The sequence below is a fragment of the Daldinia childiae genome (genome assembly GCF_008694065.1).
Source record: "Daldinia childiae strain JS-1345 chromosome Unknown Scaffold4, whole genome shotgun sequence".
NCBI classification, from domain to species: domain Eukaryota; kingdom Fungi; phylum Ascomycota; class Sordariomycetes; order Xylariales; family Hypoxylaceae; genus Daldinia; species Daldinia childiae.
Window position 1 is genome coordinate 1694753 of NW_022984645.1, and position 19454 is coordinate 1714206.

Below are 19454 nucleotides of genomic sequence, written 5' to 3' on the forward strand. Positions count from 1 at the left end.
GATCTTCCAGTGTACCGACAACGGTTTTGCATCCAGTATTATTCCTTAATGAGCGCTCACCGACGACGAATCACTTCTACGCATGGTCCCTAAGTTGACAGCGGTGCCACAACTTGCCACAACGACTACGTCGGTACGTACGTAAATAGAGTCGGGACGTGGCCCAACGAGCAGAATTGGGGTCAAGCCTCACCTATATGTCAAGCCGGGGCGGGGCGTCGACTTTACTGGGTAATATCGCTCGAGGATCTTCAGCTTCTGACGACAGTGGCTAGTAAGGTAGCGTTGACGGCGGTGAGCTAACGCCGCAGAGATCGGCGATCCGGTTACTGTTTCCGGATAGTCTCATGGCCGAGAGAACTCCGGCACTTACCTATCAGTCCGAAGCTGGTCCTCAGCTAAGTTTAGCGAGCATGAGTTTGCAATACACTAAATGTCATATCGGAGAGCTAATACATAGATCTACCTACGTCTTCAGCCCTCGTGGCATCATACTCGGAGCTTATTACGATATGATAGGATGGCTGTTAATGATGTTGCTAGCCGGTAACTATGATGGAAATCTAGCTAATTTGATACAACTATGTGTTGTTAATACGCGCGGGGGTCTACTTGTACGGGTGTGAAGCCCGCCTACTGGTGCCTTATGCATGCCACGAAAGCAAAGAGTACGTAACGACGCTCTATTTTATATTCGCTTTAGTCAAATAAGGATATCCCCTTAATTATATCCGGTACGTAAGTTAGAATCAGTCTTCGGGTAAGTCGGGATATATTTGTAAATTCAACGTGTGACGTCATACATGGTTTATTATATACCTCTAGACAGCTCTGGAGGGGCTATCAGCAACTCCATCAATGATGACGGAGGCTTTAGACGTACGAAATATGCTGCAAGTTGGTTTTAACTTAATTAGTTAATATTTATGTAGATACAGCACCGGAATTCGATAGTTAAGTGGATTATGAGTTTAATGTGTATCCGAGCTGAATCGCGCTTTGTTATTCTAAGGTCTTGGCGGTTCGCTAGGCTGTTCGTTAGGCTCGCTGTTATATGAAGCTGGTAGTGATTAGGAGAGGTATCAAATCATTGCCGTATCTAGAGGTAATCTGCCTTCAATTAAGGTATGACCTTCGTTAAAATATATGTTCTGGTAATGAGTTCTTAGATCAAATGGAATATATAATAGCAAAATAAGTTTTCCTACGCCTATCATAATAGTATTTAGAGTTGTAGAATAACAGGTATCAGATATACCACAAGATGTAGTGTACCAACTAGGCGATGTCTATGTACTTCTCCTTTTTTACCTTTAAAATATTTTGCCAACTTTGATAATCTATAACTTTAATTTACGAAAATGATATAATTGCAAAAAGATTAAGCTGCATGTGAGTCAGCTCACCAGATATAAGGATTGTTATTATGAAACCAAGCCCCTGTGCCGTTAACTTAGAAAGACGGTTGAGTAGGTACTTACGGGATAATAACCTAGATAGATGAATCTATATATATTATATAATAAGCTTCTATTTATTTTCGAGTACCCTCTATATGATTGTGTATATGATGATTAAGTTAGTGAATCAATTTAAACGAACAAAATTCGACCATGCTTCGTTAGGAGCAGAGTCAACTGACCACCGATAGGAATCACCAGGGTGGCCGACATACCCGTTGGATATTCCAAACGCTTTCACGGAGCTCGTATAAACCCAGGGCGAGACCAAAACGTCTAAACAGATGAGTCGTCTATAAACTGTGTCTAAGGATCTAAAGTAATAACAAGAGACCAACTATAAATCTTGTCCCAAGGATCATAGTTGTACTAGTGACTGAATTGCAACCGTTATCGGTGGTATGGACGTAAAGAGAACAGTGATGGTGCCAAATAGGCTCATGGCAAGAATTGACAGCGCGGCAGCTCGAGGGTCGGTGCGTAGGAGCAGCGCTGCTGCAATGGCAGACGAATTGGCGCCCATCGTCACACCGCGGGTAACGTAGTCGTCTGTATGAAGTGGTCAGTCTTAACTCATAAATACGTGTATTCCCCGATTATAAACGTAAAAAATAAAACGAGGCGTAAAATCTAGGACGTGTGTTCTTACCTTGAGGTATCTTAAGCAATGCCAACATACGCTCACCAACCAGCACTCCAACGATCCCACTCATAATAGCCAATGCCGCTACGGTATTCAAGTCACCTCCCAAGTTAGCCGTCGCCGGCACAGCAAGCGCCAGCGTGAGACTGCGGGCCGCAAAAGCAAGACTCCGCCGAGCGCTGATGCCAACGGCGTAGCAGATATACGGGTACGCGAACAGCGAGCCGATGGAGATGGCAACGTTGGGAATAATGATCGAGGCGAAGTGCTGCTTCAGCTCACGCCGATATCGATATACGGGCAGCGCAAAGGAAATAATACTCGCGTCTAGCACGCTGGCGAATAAATTGCCAGCCCCCGGGAGCCCGTGGATGCCGCTCCAGAGCTCCGTGTATCCGATCTGTGTCTTATACGCTGCAAGCGTGGACGGGAGGCTATCACCTTTGATAAGACCAAGGACCCAGAGGCCTAGTACCGTGAGCAGAGACGATACGAGCACGGGGTGGAGGTACCGTCGCCAGTTTTCTGGTAGGGACATTGCTAGGAAGTACGCTAGGATGTTGAAGCTTAGGTGCATCGGCATCGCGTACCCGGCGGCATAATAGACGGGGAGTCCTACGAATAGGAAAATTGAGCTCCATATTAGAAGATCCAGTCTAGTAGTGATGATTGCAGCCCAGCGATCTGATCTAGATGGAGGTATAGGGGCTTGTGGCGGTAGGCTGGGACGGTCGGTGTCGCTGTCTACGAGGGTGCGGCTTGACTGCGAGTCGTCTGCCTGATGCCCCTGAATGTTGTCCCGTGATGGAAGGGGACGTTGTAAGTCTACCTCGTCAGACTGGGGGGTTGAATGACCTCCGTGTACTGGGGTTGTTGTCATAGGTATTTCTTCGCTATCGGGGCTAAGCTCCTCTGCTCGCTCCGTCATAGCCCGCTTTGAAGACCCGAGCATAAGCTGTAAGGCCCGGGTCATATAGGCGGCGAGAGCCATCATCACGAGGAACCCGATAACTAAGTAGAGTTAGTAGATTGGATCTTGGTAAGCCCCGAGGTTTATTTGTGGCCACCCACCAAAGATTGCAATTATCTTGAGGACCTCAATCCCCCCTATCGCCGGGCTCAGGGGTAGTAAAACGAAAGAAGGCGTAAACAAGACGTTTATCCATCGCAGTGCCCAGCCGCCCTAGGTGAAATGTCAGCATATGAGGTTATCCACAAAAAAAGAGTAGCGCGTCAGAGTTACCGGAACCTCGATGGTAGCAACGATGCGCTTTGTCCGGTGCTCACCGAGAAGCTGCTCGGACAGCAGCAGGGCCGCAAAAAGGATAATGAGACACGCCACCGACGACGGGAAAGGCACAGACCCAAGGCCGAATAGCTTATTAACCCCAAAACAGGCCAACAGCATCAATATTATGCCAGAGGGCACGTAAAGCCATGATTGTATGATGTTGCTCCGGGAATGCCGGAATGCCTGTGCGGGAAGTCGTTCGATTGTTAGTTAGCAATGTACTCACATTAGTTAAGTAATTAGAGGAAGATTTACGAAGATCATACAAGCTGTAGGGCGGGTAGTAAATCATTTACAATCCGTTCACGTTGGACTGACATGATGAAGATATTATTAAATTATAATATAAAAAGAAGGTTGAGAAGGAAAAGGTTAGGTATTTTGGAATTAGTTATTCTAAGACTCATTCGTTGTTATATGTTATGTTATGTTATGTTAGGTACCTAAAGTAAACTCGGATGACCGAGGCATTTTTATTGTTCTTTTGGGGATGATCTATCTATCAAATAACTAGCTAAGCCACATTTATTTCCTTTTCTCACCGCCGATCTCGGCCTCCCCTGGATGATGGCCTATCATGGCTTTGCTTTGATTTGTTTTGGACTACCGGTTCGGAAATGTTATATGCCAGATGCCAACGAGGCTCATCCATACGTCCCTATCTATGGTCACAATTTATCGTGAAAGATTTGCCTAGAGTTCTGTTTCCTACAGACCCTTATACTTAAACAACAGCTATCTCTTCTTCAATTCGGTGTAGACCAGGACTTTAAGTTCGGGTTCTCTGACTGGGTAAGGAGGCGGTAATTTCGTCTTGGCAAGTTTCCAAAGACCCTTCAACTCGCTGAAGACTTTCCATATTTCCTCGTGCATGAGAAGACACGACGTGTCAGCTTCTCGCGCCTCGCAGTAAGTATACACCCTATCCTCGAAAGTGTCGAGTTTGTTCCGTTCTGCAATATCTGCACATTACACAGGTATATTAGCACATTTTCTATACGTAAGATAATAAGACTCTAGCTTTGTTCTTCAACGTAAGGTACCTATGAAGAGACCTAAGCACCTACCTCGGAACTTGGTGAAGGTCTCTGAAGTCACTTGAGCAACCTTTCCTCGTGTTGGTGATTCTGCCGGTGCGGGCTCGGGTTGCTGGTCATCTTCCTTAATGACTCCCTGTCGACTTCGCTTCTTTCCTTTTGGGACAGGAGGGGGAGGAATGATGGTTTGGCTAGTCAGTTTGACCATGAAGTAGAAGACGTCGATATCCGGAAAGTAGGGGATGAAGTCTTCGAAAGCTTTAGGACAGACTGCTGTAATGTCGTGGGTTGTGTTATGACATAGACACTGGAAAATCGGTTGGGGCCAATTGTACATGATGGAAGGCCTCCAATTCTTCCTGTACTCGACCGCGACGCGTCTGATGCCCGCCAGCTTGTCGAAGTCACCGAAGTTTCCAATATACGGGTTGGAAATGAGACCATGAAATCGGACGCAGACAAGATCACGATCACAGTCAATTACAGCGCCGGAATAATTTCCGCGCTGGGGACGCCAGATTTCCTTGGTTGACGCCCCTTTTAGAAGTTTCTTCACGACATCCCATGAGTATTTATCGGCCTTAGCAATTCTAATACGAGCTCTCCATACCGAGGGATCAGAGTCTGCCTGACCGGCCGGAGTGATATCAACCCTTTGAACGTTAAGATCGGCTCCCCGCGTACCTATCCAGGGCCTGACTTTGAAGTGATGGACACCGGGAGAAAGCGAGGCCTGGCGCCAGATCTCAAGCTTCAGCTCAGGAACAAGTTCTTCGTACTTCTGGAACGCCGGGAGCGACATTGTTGCTGACTCCGGAGTGTCACTGTCTTGAAGACGGGGTTTAGTGCGGTACCTAGGGTTGGTGGTTAGATTGACATCCCTCTGCCACAGGTTATAATAAATAGTAAATATGGGCAGATATAAAGTACGAACCTTTACGGGACACGAAGTGCAACGTATACTAGGAGATACGTATGAAAAGACGCGAGTAATGATTTGCCGAAAGGCAAAGTGTCTTGTTGTTGTGAGGTAAAAACAGAGTACCTAAGGAACGTGAAATAAAAAAACTTCACAACGCGCAAATGAAGGTGTGCCCTAGAAAATGGAAAGGGGTAGATATCAATGTGAATTGATGTCTAGGTACTTTTGATATAGGTGACGTGGGAAAAGTCGATGAGGCTGGCAATGACTGGTAAAAAGAGTGGAAGGGCAACTGCGAAATATCTCACAGAGGAAGAAGGTGTGAAATCCAGTTGCAAGTACCAGGAATTACCTCCACTACATCGTTGGATTGAATGTGTACCTAACTTTAGGTAGGTAAATACGCAATTTTGGAATAAGACAATGAAAGATGCCATGAAGCATTGGCAGCCGGCAGCAACTTCACACCTTCTCTGTCAGTAGGGACAGTACAACATAGGTCAAGTAGGTACCTTAGATACCTAACGTAAGTGGCCAATGCATAATGTGATATTAGAATGATAAATTAGACATCAACTGGGGAAGGTTGCTGGGTAGAAGCAAACCAGTGGGTCCGTATGATCATAGGAAAGGAAAAGATGATTTAAGTACTTAAGGTGAAGGTATATCAAGTACAAGAACATTCAACCCCTATTTAATACCAACTCACCAATTTAGTAGTTCGTTAAATATCACATTAACTCGTGATTTCAAATAAGAACATATAGCTTATCTCTCCTCGGAAAAATACCTACCTACGTAGATACCTCCATGTGGTTTCTTAGCTTGCTATACTATAACCCGGAAAAAGGAGGTCGTGATGTCAAACCCTAGGTAGGTACTCACAATGATACGTATCACTTGAAAAATAAAATTGCAATAACTACGAGTAACTAATTCGTAGCATAAATACTGCAGCTTACATCCTAAACCACAAGAAATAGGACGCAAAAATCTATTCCATCGCCTATTAAATAACGCGACTGTTGTATTTAGTCCTACAAGATAGTCATACATGTGACGTCCATTAAAATCCGGCGATACCCCTGATGGATTAAGCACCGGCAACCACGGCTAAGCTCTCGTAGATAGTCTTCTTTACGGCGTAGAAAGTGCCACCAAGCTGGGTAGCGGGGCCACCATCTGTCGGGAGACCGATACTTTCCACGTCAATCCGACCTGCCGTAGTCTTCCGCACGACTACCGATCCATCGACCAACAACGTGCCTTCGCCCCTGAACTCTGCCGTATGACCCGACTGCTGCATAGCCTTTCTCAGATCCGCCAGTCGCAAGTCTCCTACGTGTAAAGGCTGGGCAACGGACCGTGTCGCCGACGCCATGTTGGTGGGAAGAACGTCAAGTGTAGGCTCGACAACTTCTTCCTCCACTACTTCGACTGGAGGTTCCGTCGAGTCCTCAGTTTTCAGGCGCTTGTTCGCGGCTTCCTCGTCGTGGCGTATAGCCAATTCCTTATGTATTGCAAGTAGTCGTCCTGTGACTGTCGCAATGCTTAATCCACGAACGTTCTGCCACTTAAGTTGTTTTACAAGTGAGGGGGCCAATTTCACCACCCAAGCATTCGTGTCAACGCTCGCATCGATGGCCGTGCCCACGTTTGGCGTATAGATACTAACGGAACCTTCGGCTAATAGCTTCTTACAATCTGAAGCCAATGTCAAGGTTTCTCCTTCATTTCCACCAATGAGAATAAGTTTACGAGGTTGGATTAGAGGAATCAGCATGTGCAAGCTTCGCTTGTCATGAATACCACTAAGGTCAATGAACTCGACTTCTAACTTGATAGCAACGGTCTCCGTTGTCAATACCAGTTTCGACGGGCCCAAGTTTGTTTCGTCTGGATCGTCGGGAATCCCATCAAGTTCGTCTTCGACAAGACCATCGGATAATGCTGGTTCGAACTCATCGGTAATGTTACGAGTAAAGTGTGGTCTTTTAGATGGACCGGAACCCTGGTTTTTGCCAGAAGTCGTAGCGTTGTCCCACTTCCGCTTCTTTCCAAGTCTCTCCTCTTCTTCATCTCTTCCCATATGTGCCTGGTCCTGGCCATCGTTATCGTCCCTTTCTTCTGCCCTTAGGAAATCTTCCGGTCGAATAAGCTCCCCATAGTCGTCAGCACGCTTTCGACGGACTGGGTGTGGAAACATTCTATCTCGACCCTTTTTATTTCTTATGTCAAAATCATAGACGCCCTTCTTTTTTAGTAATATGTTGATACCCAGATCTTCGTCTGTTAGAGCAGCTTTTTTCCTACTAGCCTGGCCCATCGTAGTTGCGGCATTCAAAGCCCTGCCCTGTTGCTCATTATCGGAATCTTCCGACTCTGACTCTGATTCGGAAGCCTCATCGCCTACATCCCCTGTCGCTTCAAGCACGTTGGCCCCTCCACTCTGAAGAGTAGTTTGAAGCTGGCGCTGCTGTGCAAGCCATTGCTGATAGATGACGAGATCGTTGCCTTCTAAGGGTTGCCTTTTTGCGTCCGTAAATTCGAGCTTGCGCGTATCTATACCATTCGAGACCTCACTTGCACGTTCCTGACTTTCTTTCCACCACGCCCAGAGACTTCTCGCCAAGGACGGACGTGTCTCCGAGGCTAAGGACGGGTACTCTGTTAAGATGACCATGTTTTTCGAGTCCTGCGCGATCCGTTTCAGTACGTCTTTCGAGAACCCCCATTCGAGTGTAGAGTCGCTTGCGAGGATGACCCTGCCGGCCGTAGAACTGTCGTCGGTTTCGCCACCGAAGACCTTCTCGATTTGACCACTTCTGTCCAGTAGTTTCAGGAATCTAAAGTCGAATGGGCCAGCTTCTTTACCAGATTTGGCGCCATCCGTTGTGCCGTTAACTCGCCTAGAGCCATCGACTACGGCTTCGAATTCTCGAACGATGCCATCATCCATCCATTCGAGCATACTACGGGCATATCTCATAGTACTGTGAATATTGCGTCCTGCAAGGTAGAGTTTGGCGGATTTTAGCTGGCCATCGCCCGTCGTCGCGTCCGCTCGCCATGCATGGTCCATCAGGTAGGCCAGCTCTAGGACGCGGGCGCTCGAGTCGATAGGTATTAGAACGGTACCTCCCCTTGTAGTACAGGCCTTAACCTTGTTTAACAATTGTTCATCTCGCTTACTCCGGCCTCCAGCAATAGATGATTTCTCGCCTCCTCTGCTGCTACATACCAGAGCAGTCGGCTTTCGCAGCTGTTCGATAATCTCAGCACCTCCACCCCCTGCACCACCCAGCCAGGCCGCTCCCGCGAACACATTTTCGCGTCCTTGATTCCAGTCTACGGCGTACACAATAGATTCCAACCCATGCTGTATATGCCATATAGTGCCTCCAAGGGTTCGACCTGAGTTGTACGCCGTAATCGTCAGGCCGTTCAAGGGAGGGGAAAATGGGGAACCAAGCGGTTGGTGTGGTTGGGAGTACTTTAAAGGATGTATTAGGGAGAAATATGTCGCAATCTCTTCGGGCGTGGGAGCTTGTAGAAGTATGTCGGAGGAAGACTGTTGAGCTGCATACGAGACCTCTTCGAGAGAAGCAGAAGATATCGTGGTGGCAGCAACGGGGGTAGAGGCATAAAGATCTTGGAGTAGGGTGCGACCTAGAGCGATTACAGGCGATGTCGCATATACTGGGATGGATGTAAAACGGGGGAAGTGTTTACAACAATGCGCATAAGCGGCAATATGGTTTGTTGTAGCATGCGTCAGAAGAATTAGGGATAACGTGGGCACCTGTCTATAAGCAGCAAAATGTTAGTTATCCAGTCAATAATTTTATCATAATATTAAGGCTACTGGGTTAGAATACTTTTCTAGTTCCTTAAGCTTAGCGACATCAAAGGACTCATCCCAGCCGACATCAACCAAGACTTTAATACCTCCATCTAGCTCAAGAATAGATTGCGACGCGGCTGATTCTGATAGCGCTCCCTGTAATGAGCTAAAGGTAAACATGACTGCGTCATCGTATTAGGAGACTTAATAGATGGTTCTTTAGTACTCCTAGCACTCCTAGTACTCCTAGTGCTTGGGATGGTTGATGATTTATTGGCGATGTAAGTTTGCGCCAATCCGGGGAAAATAAAAGGTGTTGTAGGTACAAAGGAAGATTGGAATGCTTCAAATTGAATTCGCGGTAACTACCAAAGTTAATTATTCGTATTATCTAAGCAGCCGCTAAGGTTCAGCTCATTGCCCATTTTGTGCAGGTACGCGTCGAATTAGTCACGCCTGTCACGTCCAAGTACCTATGTACCTAATGTATAGCAGGCATTAGGTAGTTTAAGTACCTAGGTACCTAAGGCAAGTAAATGGTATAAAGGTACCTACCTCACCTAATCTCGATACTATAACAACCTTTAAAAATGAGATGAGATATATTAATTACTAAAGTGATAATATTTAAAAGTACACATTCCACAATCAGATTTCTCCTTAGATTTGCACAATTTCGTGGCCGATAACAAAGTGACCTATAGTCATGTTATATCGTAACTCTGCCTCTTTTTCGAGCTCAATCCACAGAGGATCCTTATACAAGTCAAGCATATCATTAATACTACGCAACCAAACTGACATGACAATATCATAGTCAGGAACAGTCCATTTTATACGGCCCATGTCTTTTAGAGTTTGGCGAAAAGGTTCACGGAAAGCAGGTGGGTTTACAGTCTAGCTCGGGGAGTGAATACTTCGTATTAGCAATAAGTTGTCATATCTAAAAGCAAGTCTAGATATCCAATTATAGATGTTCTTACCTGAGCCCACTTGACGATGCCGTGCCTTTTTATTATGGGAATTGCTTTCGGAGGATACACTTCGGTAGTCCATTTCACAAAGTCTTCATATGAGATATTATCTTTCTTATAAAGACAGACTTCAAACTTAGTCAGCAGGGTTTCGCTAGGGGATGTCATGATTGGTATAAGATGAATAAGTTTAACTAGTAGTTTAAAAAGTTAACTTTCGAGTTTTATTGGTTTGTTTGATGAGAGAATGATTTCAGAAATTGCTATTAGACAAGAGCACTTATATATTTGGTCAATTTCGAATCTAACCTGACTGCTTCATCATACACACTAAAGCTCGTATCGTAGTCCATAATTTTTAAGGAGGATTACTTAAGTAAAGCGTGATATATGATAATTGAATCAGATAGGTGAGTCAAAGACTACTTAGCTATGATCAAATATGCCTCTCTACCTAAGTTTGTTGTATTATGTGAGCAAAATTATTGAAAATGTCTAACAATTACATAAAAGTTAAACATGTCAAAATTGCTTCGTTAGTACCTATAATGTTTAATAATATGTAGGTATTAAAAACAGTACAACTTAAATTTATTAACCTTCAACTCGTGTGATACAAACATTATACAGTTGTACTAAAGACGATTTGATTAAGTGCATAGACCACTAACATCTATGTGTATCATACCTAAATATAGTAAAGCCTCTTTTAGGTAGGTGGGGTATGGGATCTGTGGGGCAGATGATAGAGGATGACAGAAGCTAAAGCAGCTAAAAACAGCCAAAGCGAGAAAAATGATCGGAAAATCACCGGAATGTTATCGTGTCAATTCCATAATTCCATAATTCAATAATTCAATCCATCCATCCATCCATCCATCCATATATGGCCCCTGGCTCCGTTCCATATTCCATGCGCCATCCTATCTTGGCTTCGATTTCATATGTCAATTCCAACTGTGATCATAAGAATAAAAAGAGACGGGACAGAAGGTTGCAAACGGATTCCTAACTAACTAACTAACAGCTTGCTTTTCCTGTTTACTTGGCCTTATATTGTCAATCGCCTCACCAGATTTATAACTACAACTAAAGGCTAAAAGCTAAAAGCTAAAAGCTACGCGTTATCTCCTATATACAAGATACCATGGAACATTTCCGATCTTCATGATTTGCCGAACCCCGAACTGAACCATACTACATCTCGAAATACCCGTATGCGACGAGGTATACCGAATTAAATTACCTACATAATAATCTGGTCTACGAAGAAATACCCGGTTAGACATCTAGCTGTTCTCCTCCATCATGGCTGATTACTCCATGTATCACGCATTGGGGCAGGGTGAGCAGCTTGATCCCAATGACCCCAATAGAACGAGTCAACCCGCCCCTCCTCAATTTCAGCCGCCCATTGCTCAGAATCCCTACCAACAAGGCGCCGCCTACGGCTCTCCCGCACCCCAAAGTCAGCAGTATTATGGAAATCCCCCACCGCCTGTTCCTGGTACACCTGGTACGCCTGGGTTCGCGCCTCCGCAAGATGCAGGCCTCGCCTCGCAAATGGCTGGCATGTCTTTGGGAGACGGTCAGCATACGGCAAGGAGAAAGAAGAAGGACCGGCACGCCTTCCACTCTGTCGAGGCGCCGGTTGGCTCTTCTCAGGCATATAATGGTATACCACCAGCAGGGACACAAGCTACAGCTTTCTTGAACGCAGATCCATCTATACAAGCTGGTAACCAGTTTATTGGCCAACCCCTTTCGCCAAACCAATTCCCAGCGCCCGTCAACGCTCCTTTCCACCCCGCAGTCCCAGCGACTCCTGCCGAATATGCTGCGAGAAATAGTCAGATAGATCCGGGCCATGCGCCTACATTCGTACCAGCATCGGGTGGAGGACAAGTCTCGGCAGACGACATTCCCAGTGTACCAGCTTCCAGGGACGTGGCACAACAACACTACCTAAGCAATGTGTATCCAACGTTTGAGCGTCATGTGCCTCCTCCAGCTACTGTCTCCTTCGTTGCCTATGACCAAGGCAATTCCTCGCCCAAATTTACTCGATTGACGATGAATAATATCCCAGCCAACACGGAAGGCCTAAAAAGTACTGGGTTGCCTCTAGGTCTCGTCTTGCAACCACTAGCTCGCCTTCAGCCTGGTGAAATGGAAGTCCCTGTACTCGATTTTGGTGATGTGGGACCACCAAGGTGTCATAGATGCCGTGCCTATATCAACCCTTTCATGATGTTTCGCTCAGGGGGCAGTAAATTCGTGTGCAATCTATGCACATACCCAAATGATACACCTTCGGAATATTTTTGCGCGACTACACCTCAGGGCGTGAGAGTGGATCGGGATCAGCGACCCGAGTTGACAAAGGGAACAGTCGAATTTTTGGTACCTAAGGAGTACTGGACGAAAGAGCCGACAGGTCTCCACTGGCTATTTGCGATTGACGTTACCCAGGAATCTTATAATAAGGGCTTTTTAGAGGCTTTTTGTGAAGGCATTCTTGCCGCGCTCTATACTTCAGAAGAGAATGATGAGACAGATGAGAGCGGTGAGCCGAAACGGCGGATCCCAGCTGGTGCAAAGGTCGGATTTGTCACATATGACAAGGACATACATTTCTACAATTGCAATGTGAGTGCCTAATCCAACTAACTTGTTCATAAGAAGTATCCCTGACAATCAATTAGCCCGCTCTAGAACAGGCACAGATGATAATCATGCCCGATATCGAGGATCCATTTGTTCCGCTTAGTGACGGGCTCTTCGTTGACCCATATGAATCTAGAGCTGTTATCACGTCGTTGCTTACGCGATTACCGACTCTGTTTGCAGATATTAAAAATCCAGAACCCGCCTTACTGCCAACATTAACATCATGCTTAGCTGCGCTGGAAAAGACCGGAGGCAAGATTGTATGTTCGTTGTCGGCTTTACCTACATGGGGCCCCGGACGACTTTTTATGAGAGACGACGGGAAGTATCCTGGTGGTGAAATAGATAAGAAACTTTTCTCTACCGAGCATCCCGCGTGGAAGAAAGCTGCAGAGAAGATGGTTGCTGCTGGAGTTGGTGTTGACTTCTTTTTGGCTGCTCCATCGGGTGGATATTTGGACGTAGCTACCATTGGTAAGTCTACACACAAGACATGATTCCATCATCATTGTAGCTAACGACGCACCCAAGGCCATGTCTCATCTACGACAGGCGGAGAGACGTTTTACTATCCCAACTTCGTGGCCGGTCGCGATAATACCAAGCTCTCCCTTGAAATCAAGCACACCGTCACAAGGGAAACAGGTTATCAAGCGTTGATGAAAGTCCGGTGCTCCAATGGTCTTCAAATCTCCGCGTACCATGGCAACTTCATACAGCATACCTTCGGAGCTGATCTCGAAATAGGCGTAATAGATGCCGACAAAGCTGTAGGTGTAACGTTTGGCTACGATGGAAAGCTTGATTCGAAGCTTGATGCCCATTTCCAATCTGCCTTGTTGTATACAACCGCATCAGGCCAACGACGAGTAAGGTGCTCCAACGTGATCGCTAGCGTTAGCGACAACCCGCGAGAGTGCATGAAGTTTGTAGACCAAGATGCTGTCTACACGATTCTTGCTAAGGACGCTGCTTCTAAACTCGCCTCGACTTCTAGCACCCTCAAAGATATAAGACTAGGATTAACAGAGAAAACCATTGATATATTAGCAGGGTATCGCAAGAATTTTTCATCCCAATCGCATCCTCCCGGTCAACTTGTTATGCCGGAGAAGCTTAAGGAGTTCTCAATGTACATGCTTGGGCTTCTTAAATGCCGAGCATTCAAGGGGGGCAACGAAACATCTGACCGAAGGGTACATGAAATGCGCATGATTAGGTCAATAGGTGCTCCGGAGCTCAGTCTCTACCTATATCCTAGAATGATACCCATTCATAACCTGAACCCGGAGGATGGATTTCCCGACGAACAAACAGGCTATTTAAAGGTTCCGCCAGCCGTTCGTACATCTTTCAGCCGAGTCGAGCCGGGCGGCGTATACTTGGTGGATAATGGGCAGCAATGTTTATTATGGTTCCATTCTCAGACATCACCCAATCTACTAGTAGACCTCTTCGGAGAGGGCAAGGATAGCCTCAGTCAACTCGACCCGTATAGCTCTTCAATACCAGTCCTACAGACACACCTGAACGCCCAGGTCCGGAACATAATCGAATTCCTCAAAGTCATGCGCGGTTCCAAGGCGCTGACGATTCAGCTAGCCAGACAAGGAATTGATGGAGCCGAGTATGAGTTTGCAAGAATGTTAATTGAAGATCGGAACAACGAAGCGCAGAGTTATGTAGACTGGTTAGTACATATACATAAGGGCGTACAACTTGAGGTAAGTTAATTTATTATTCCCTTCGCAATACGATAGGCTGAAGGTTCTGGTGGAATTAGCTGGTGCTTTAGAAGTGGATGGAGGACATTCACTAACATTGCTCGATGTAGTTGGCTGGGCAAAGACGAAAGGAGGGCGATGATCATACTTCTCTAGCGTCGACGTTTCAAGGGTTGAGGCCGCAGTATTGGTAGAATACCCCTATTTCAGCAGTTACGTGTACAGATAGGTTTGAACCCAAGGGCCCAACATTGAAATGTATTCCTAACCTTAGACCGAGACCTTGAAAAGGAATCGACTCTAATACCTAGAGTGCATACGAGTATTTCGGCTTTTAGGTTACACCGCATCGGCATCAGGTCATGCTTTTCACAATATGGGGACGGCATCAAGCCTCTACCATACGACGAGCTTATTCTCCAAGTTGACTTTGTTGTGATTTCGATGTAAATCCGTGTCACCTAACCTCCCCGAGCAAGACATGCCAATCTCTAGGTCACCGCTTTTTTATTTTCCTCAAAACCATTTCATGAAAAACACATGTGCGTCTTTCCTAGTGAGGATGAGAAGAATCTTACTTCGGCCGAAACTCCCTGCATCTCGCCTGTGACCACAGCCAAGCAAACAACCCAGCGGATGTACAATCCGAGACATCTGAAAATAGCCGACTTACCTCAGCCCGTCCCAATGGCTTGTAACGGCCGTGAGCCCCGTTTGTACGTCCAGGATGTTACTCCACGGATATTATTGAATTACACTTCCATTGCATACGATTTTTAAGACAATGCATTCTCGCGATTATCCCCTAAGAGTTGGAAATTGACAAGTTAAAATCACCCAAGTTAGTACGGGGCAGTTTTGCAGTAGTCATAGTCATTTAATGTGCAGCCAGCCACAATATCAGTATGCGTCGAGATATGCATAATCGCAAAGGAGTGGGCTTCACATAGACCGCATCACGCCTCGTACTAGGTGATTAAAAGAGAACTTTGGACTGCAGATGACTTGGCACACTTCAGCCAGCTTCACACATCTACTAATCACATCTATAGTAGCATATGTTTCTTCTTATTAGCACTAGTGATCTTATTAAATCGGATACTATCTAGCTCTATAGACCTACTATGCTTAATGGTATCGAATCTCTTGATAATATGAGACGTGACTTATTATAAGCCGCATTAATTGTTCTAGACCCCTATTATGTACATGATCTTCAAGACCATTCCGTCGATAGGCAATAACCTAGCCGCATTATCATTTGTGTGTTGCCGTTCTATTATATAAATCGTATAAGTCAAAACGCCGTATATACCGAGTCAGCTGCTCGTAATGTTCCTTCGCCTTCTAGAACTTGAGAAAAGTCTCAAGTTTACTTCCCATCGCAAGTAACTACCCAATTTTCTTTATGGCGTAACCAGAAACCAGATGTTTCGGTGCCTTGCGCTTGGATCCGAACTATAGCTCTGGGACTCGGGAACGCACAGGATTTATCAGACATACATTCGGAGAAGTCTAAGTTGTAGTAACCAATATCGCGCGTGCTGATTAAACCGCTATGCATGCTAGGCTCCAATCAAAAACCGCCTTCGAAATTCTCCAGTATGTAAATAAATGCGAGCATCCGGAAATGCGCGTGCCTGTTTGCAACTCCAACTCTCAAAGCCTGCTATGATTACTTGACCCCTTGCCGCCTTACAACTAACGTATAGGTAGGTATCTTTAGGATTCTATAATGCTTATTAATCTCTTAAATGGCTAGAACATGCTTACAACCCGGAGGAGTAAAGATTGTATGGGCGAGGCTCAACCTACATAGGTAGAATACAATAGGATCGGCCTCGCCTATCTCAGACCGGGAAACGTCTGGGCGCATTGTCCTAGACCTAATATAGGAAGGAAAGACATTCGAGCGAGGGCTAGGATGCTAGGTAGGCTGCATATGAAATTAACGCTGTGCTCTTTAGGGTCGACGCCCGATGCTCCCCGTAAATGGCGTAAATGTAACAGTACCGGATATGCATATTCCATGGCCGGACGTCCAGTGGCTGCGTATACATCATATTACGATATCATCAAGGTAGATCCCGAGCTATACCTTTAGTCACTTATGTTTTATTCTCATACCTAGATACTTATTTAGGTAATTTTCCTTTTCCTTCATTCTCATATACATACCTTATGCATGCATGGTCTGATATTATCTTGAGAGGCCGGTCAGAATTTAAGTATTCCGGGCCCTTGAGGCAGTTCTAGCCGCACGCCATATAAGCCTCATGATTCTGTTTTGACGGCTCCATGACGAGAGCCCAGACCCGGCCAACGTCGAAAAAGAAAAAAGAAAACGTTCTCTCAGTACCCCCACACCTACACCGGTCTTACTCCCATGCGAGTTTGGCGTTTGCTTACATGATAGTTAAAAATGATATATGATCAGGGTTTACAGGGTAGTATATGTGGCGTCAGTTACTCCGAGCTTCACCTACAGAATCAAGTTCCGGTATTGTAAATAGCTACCACATTTTGAACTGGTGTAATATCCGTGTGACTCGAGCTTCACAGTAGATAATTATTGCGTGCTGCATGTCTATGATTGTTAAGTGGCTTAGATCGCGATTCAATCGGAGTTAGCCGATCCTGTTATCACATGAAGATATTCACGGCTGAAAACGTAAGAAGATCGACTTGCTCCTAATAACGGAAGCGAGTCTTTTCCTTTCTAGAGCTATATGCGTATGCATCTAGTACAGTATCTGATATATTACAAAATGTTAACTGACGTTCCAAGTTATCGAAATAAAATAAAATTGCAGCCCTGATGACACTAGTACTAGAAAATATCAGTACCTAACTGCAATACATGATATCTCGTAATAGATAATAAGAGATTGTTCAAGATGATATTATGATATATCATTATGTGATAGAATCAGAGAACATGGCGTAAGTGACTAGAATACACAAAAAATTAACATGACGACCGGCCCTTTACTCTTTATATCCAAAGAATCGCGAATCGCGAATCACACCCAACTACTCAATTCCAAAGATACCTAAATAATCAAAATTTCCCAGCCCTTGAATTGATGAACTGACTTAAAAAGTCCCGGTATACCGACCGGATCGTCGGGTTGAATCCATCCACACGGGTTCGTATAACACTCGACGCTGTGTAATGACGTACGAGGACTCAACGTCCCGCACATGTTAGAACTTCTTCCTTCATCTTCACGATGTAAGCATAGAAATCCCGTATCGGGGATCCGGTCGGCTCATGACACTCTGGATCTCGCTGGGGTCGAAGACGCGCGAGAATATCTCGAAGTCGCTTGGCGCCGACGTAGAGCTGCTACTAGAGCTGGAGCTAGAGGATGCTTTCGACTTGCTCTTGGAGCTACTAGAATGGTGACTGTGACTGTGACTGTGACTATGGCTGTGCCCGTGACTACTGCTGCCCCTGCTTTTCTTGGCAATATCATCAAGGATCAGTTTCGCGGTGCTTTGGTACTGGTCCTCAAACACGAAGGCGACGTAGTCAAACCGGCCACGAATATCTGGGTCGTAGAGAAACACTTCGCGCCAAAGCTCGGCAAGCTCCTGTGGTGGGTTGCGGTGACCGTTACCTAGACCGAAGTCGCCTATCACGACGGTCCGGTGTTCATAATAGACGCAGATACGCAGGGCGGCGCGGATCTTGTTCCTGACCATTTCGCGCTCCAGAGGAAATGCATATTTAGAACCTCCGTGGCTCAGCTTGGGCCAGCGCGCCGCTGGCATCGAGACTACCGGAAGGTCGTACCATTGGTCTAGCTTCTTGTATTGGTCGTGTGGTCCACGGAATACCACGACAAACTCAGAATAGATACCACCTTCGGACGGGATTGGGTAGTTACTTTCGACGTCAGATCCGGGACCAGGAGTGCTAAGCGTTGCTGAGAGGTTACTGCGTCTACAGAGGCGCTCTTCGTATCCCACCTACATAAGAGGTGAGCCTATAAGTAAATCGTAGCCGCTGTAGTTATATAAAAGTGGAAAAACTCACTACGCCGGTCTCCCAGTCACCACCAGCTCTCTTGTCATTTGCCGCGCATATAAATGGTATTCGAATGTTTACCTTTTCTTTCCAGTCAATGGCAAAGTCGACGGGATCCCCTGAGCAAACATCTAGATAGTATGTTAGAGTAGGGTGTGTAAATAGTATTCACGGCAAGGTTATATGTACAAAATTCCGGAGGGGATGGAGAAAAGCCGCTGATTGAGCTCTGGAGCGGAATCTGCGCCAGCGGCTGTTGGAACAGATACGAACGGGTTGGCCATTGGCGGGCGTATTCCGCTCTTATGACCGGGATGTAATGTCGCTTCGTTTCCGCCGCAACTTCGGAAGGCTTAGGTTTTGAAGAAGGCATTATATGAAGAGACTTTGACTGTCGGATAGAATAACAGAAAGTCGGTATGAACAAGTGACTAATCGACGACGAAGACTTAATTCAAGTAGCCGGGCTTCGATATCGTTTTATATGAAAGTACACATGAAATATGAGACGGGATGCAGCTGCTCCATCTACCTACATTGATAGCCTCGAATAGGATGGGAGTCATATTCACGCTGAGGTATCTGAGGTATCTGAGGTATCAGGCACGTCCCAGTCAGGTCAACGGCGGGCAGAGGACGGGAGAAACTCTTGTGTTACCAATACAAGATGATTGCTCTTATCGAGTCCACTATGTTCTAGACATTGAGATGAAGTGAATTCAGACAATAGGTTAAGAGGCTCGCTATTCATAATATAAACCTTACCGTAGCGCTTCCGCGCCGTCTTTTACCAGCTTGGTATTCCGGTAGGTTGGGAGAATTAGACATCTGTCTTTGTGATACAGCTCGGCTCCCA

General features: G+C 45.8%; 5 protein-coding genes across 5 annotated transcripts; 1 reads left to right on the forward strand and 4 right to left on the reverse strand.

Annotated features, from left to right (window-relative positions):
* Positions 1-1818: 1818 nt before the first annotated feature.
* On the reverse strand, positions 1819-3511 carry GL218_04780 (Plastidal glycolate/glycerate translocator 1, chloroplastic; the record flags this gene model as incomplete). Its single annotated transcript, XM_033581403.1, has 4 exons — positions 1819-2009; positions 2110-3114; positions 3175-3286; positions 3347-3511. The coding sequence occupies 4 exons, from the start codon at positions 3509-3511 to the stop codon at positions 1819-1821; spliced, it is 1473 nt and encodes a 490-aa protein (XP_033435701.1).
* A 618-nt stretch (positions 3512-4129) lies between these two features.
* GL218_04781 (uncharacterized protein) lies at positions 4130-5233 on the reverse strand (the record flags this gene model as incomplete). Its single annotated transcript, XM_033581404.1, has 2 exons — positions 4130-4356; positions 4462-5233. The coding sequence occupies 2 exons, from the start codon at positions 5231-5233 to the stop codon at positions 4130-4132; spliced, it is 999 nt and encodes a 332-aa protein (XP_033435700.1).
* A 1213-nt stretch (positions 5234-6446) lies between these two features.
* On the reverse strand, positions 6447-9377 carry GL218_04782 (Cleavage factor two protein 2; the record flags this gene model as incomplete). The annotated part of the gene is made up of 2 exons (XM_033581405.1): positions 6447-9159; positions 9232-9377. The coding sequence occupies 2 exons, from the start codon at positions 9375-9377 to the stop codon at positions 6447-6449; spliced, it is 2859 nt and encodes a 952-aa protein (XP_033435699.1).
* Positions 9378-11479: 2102 nt separating this feature from the next.
* On the forward strand, positions 11480-14759 carry GL218_04783 (uncharacterized protein; the record flags this gene model as incomplete). The annotated part of the gene is made up of 4 exons (XM_033581406.1): positions 11480-12820; positions 12877-13315; positions 13373-14565; positions 14676-14759. The coding sequence occupies 4 exons, from the start codon at positions 11480-11482 to the stop codon at positions 14757-14759; spliced, it is 3057 nt and encodes a 1018-aa protein (XP_033435698.1).
* Positions 14760-17793: 3034 nt separating this feature from the next.
* Positions 17794-18971, reverse strand: GL218_04784 (uncharacterized protein; the record flags this gene model as incomplete). The annotated part of the gene is made up of 3 exons (XM_033581407.1): positions 17794-18540; positions 18608-18729; positions 18788-18971. The coding sequence occupies 3 exons, from the start codon at positions 18969-18971 to the stop codon at positions 17794-17796; spliced, it is 1053 nt and encodes a 350-aa protein (XP_033435558.1).
* Between the last annotated feature and the right edge of the window lie 483 nt (positions 18972-19454).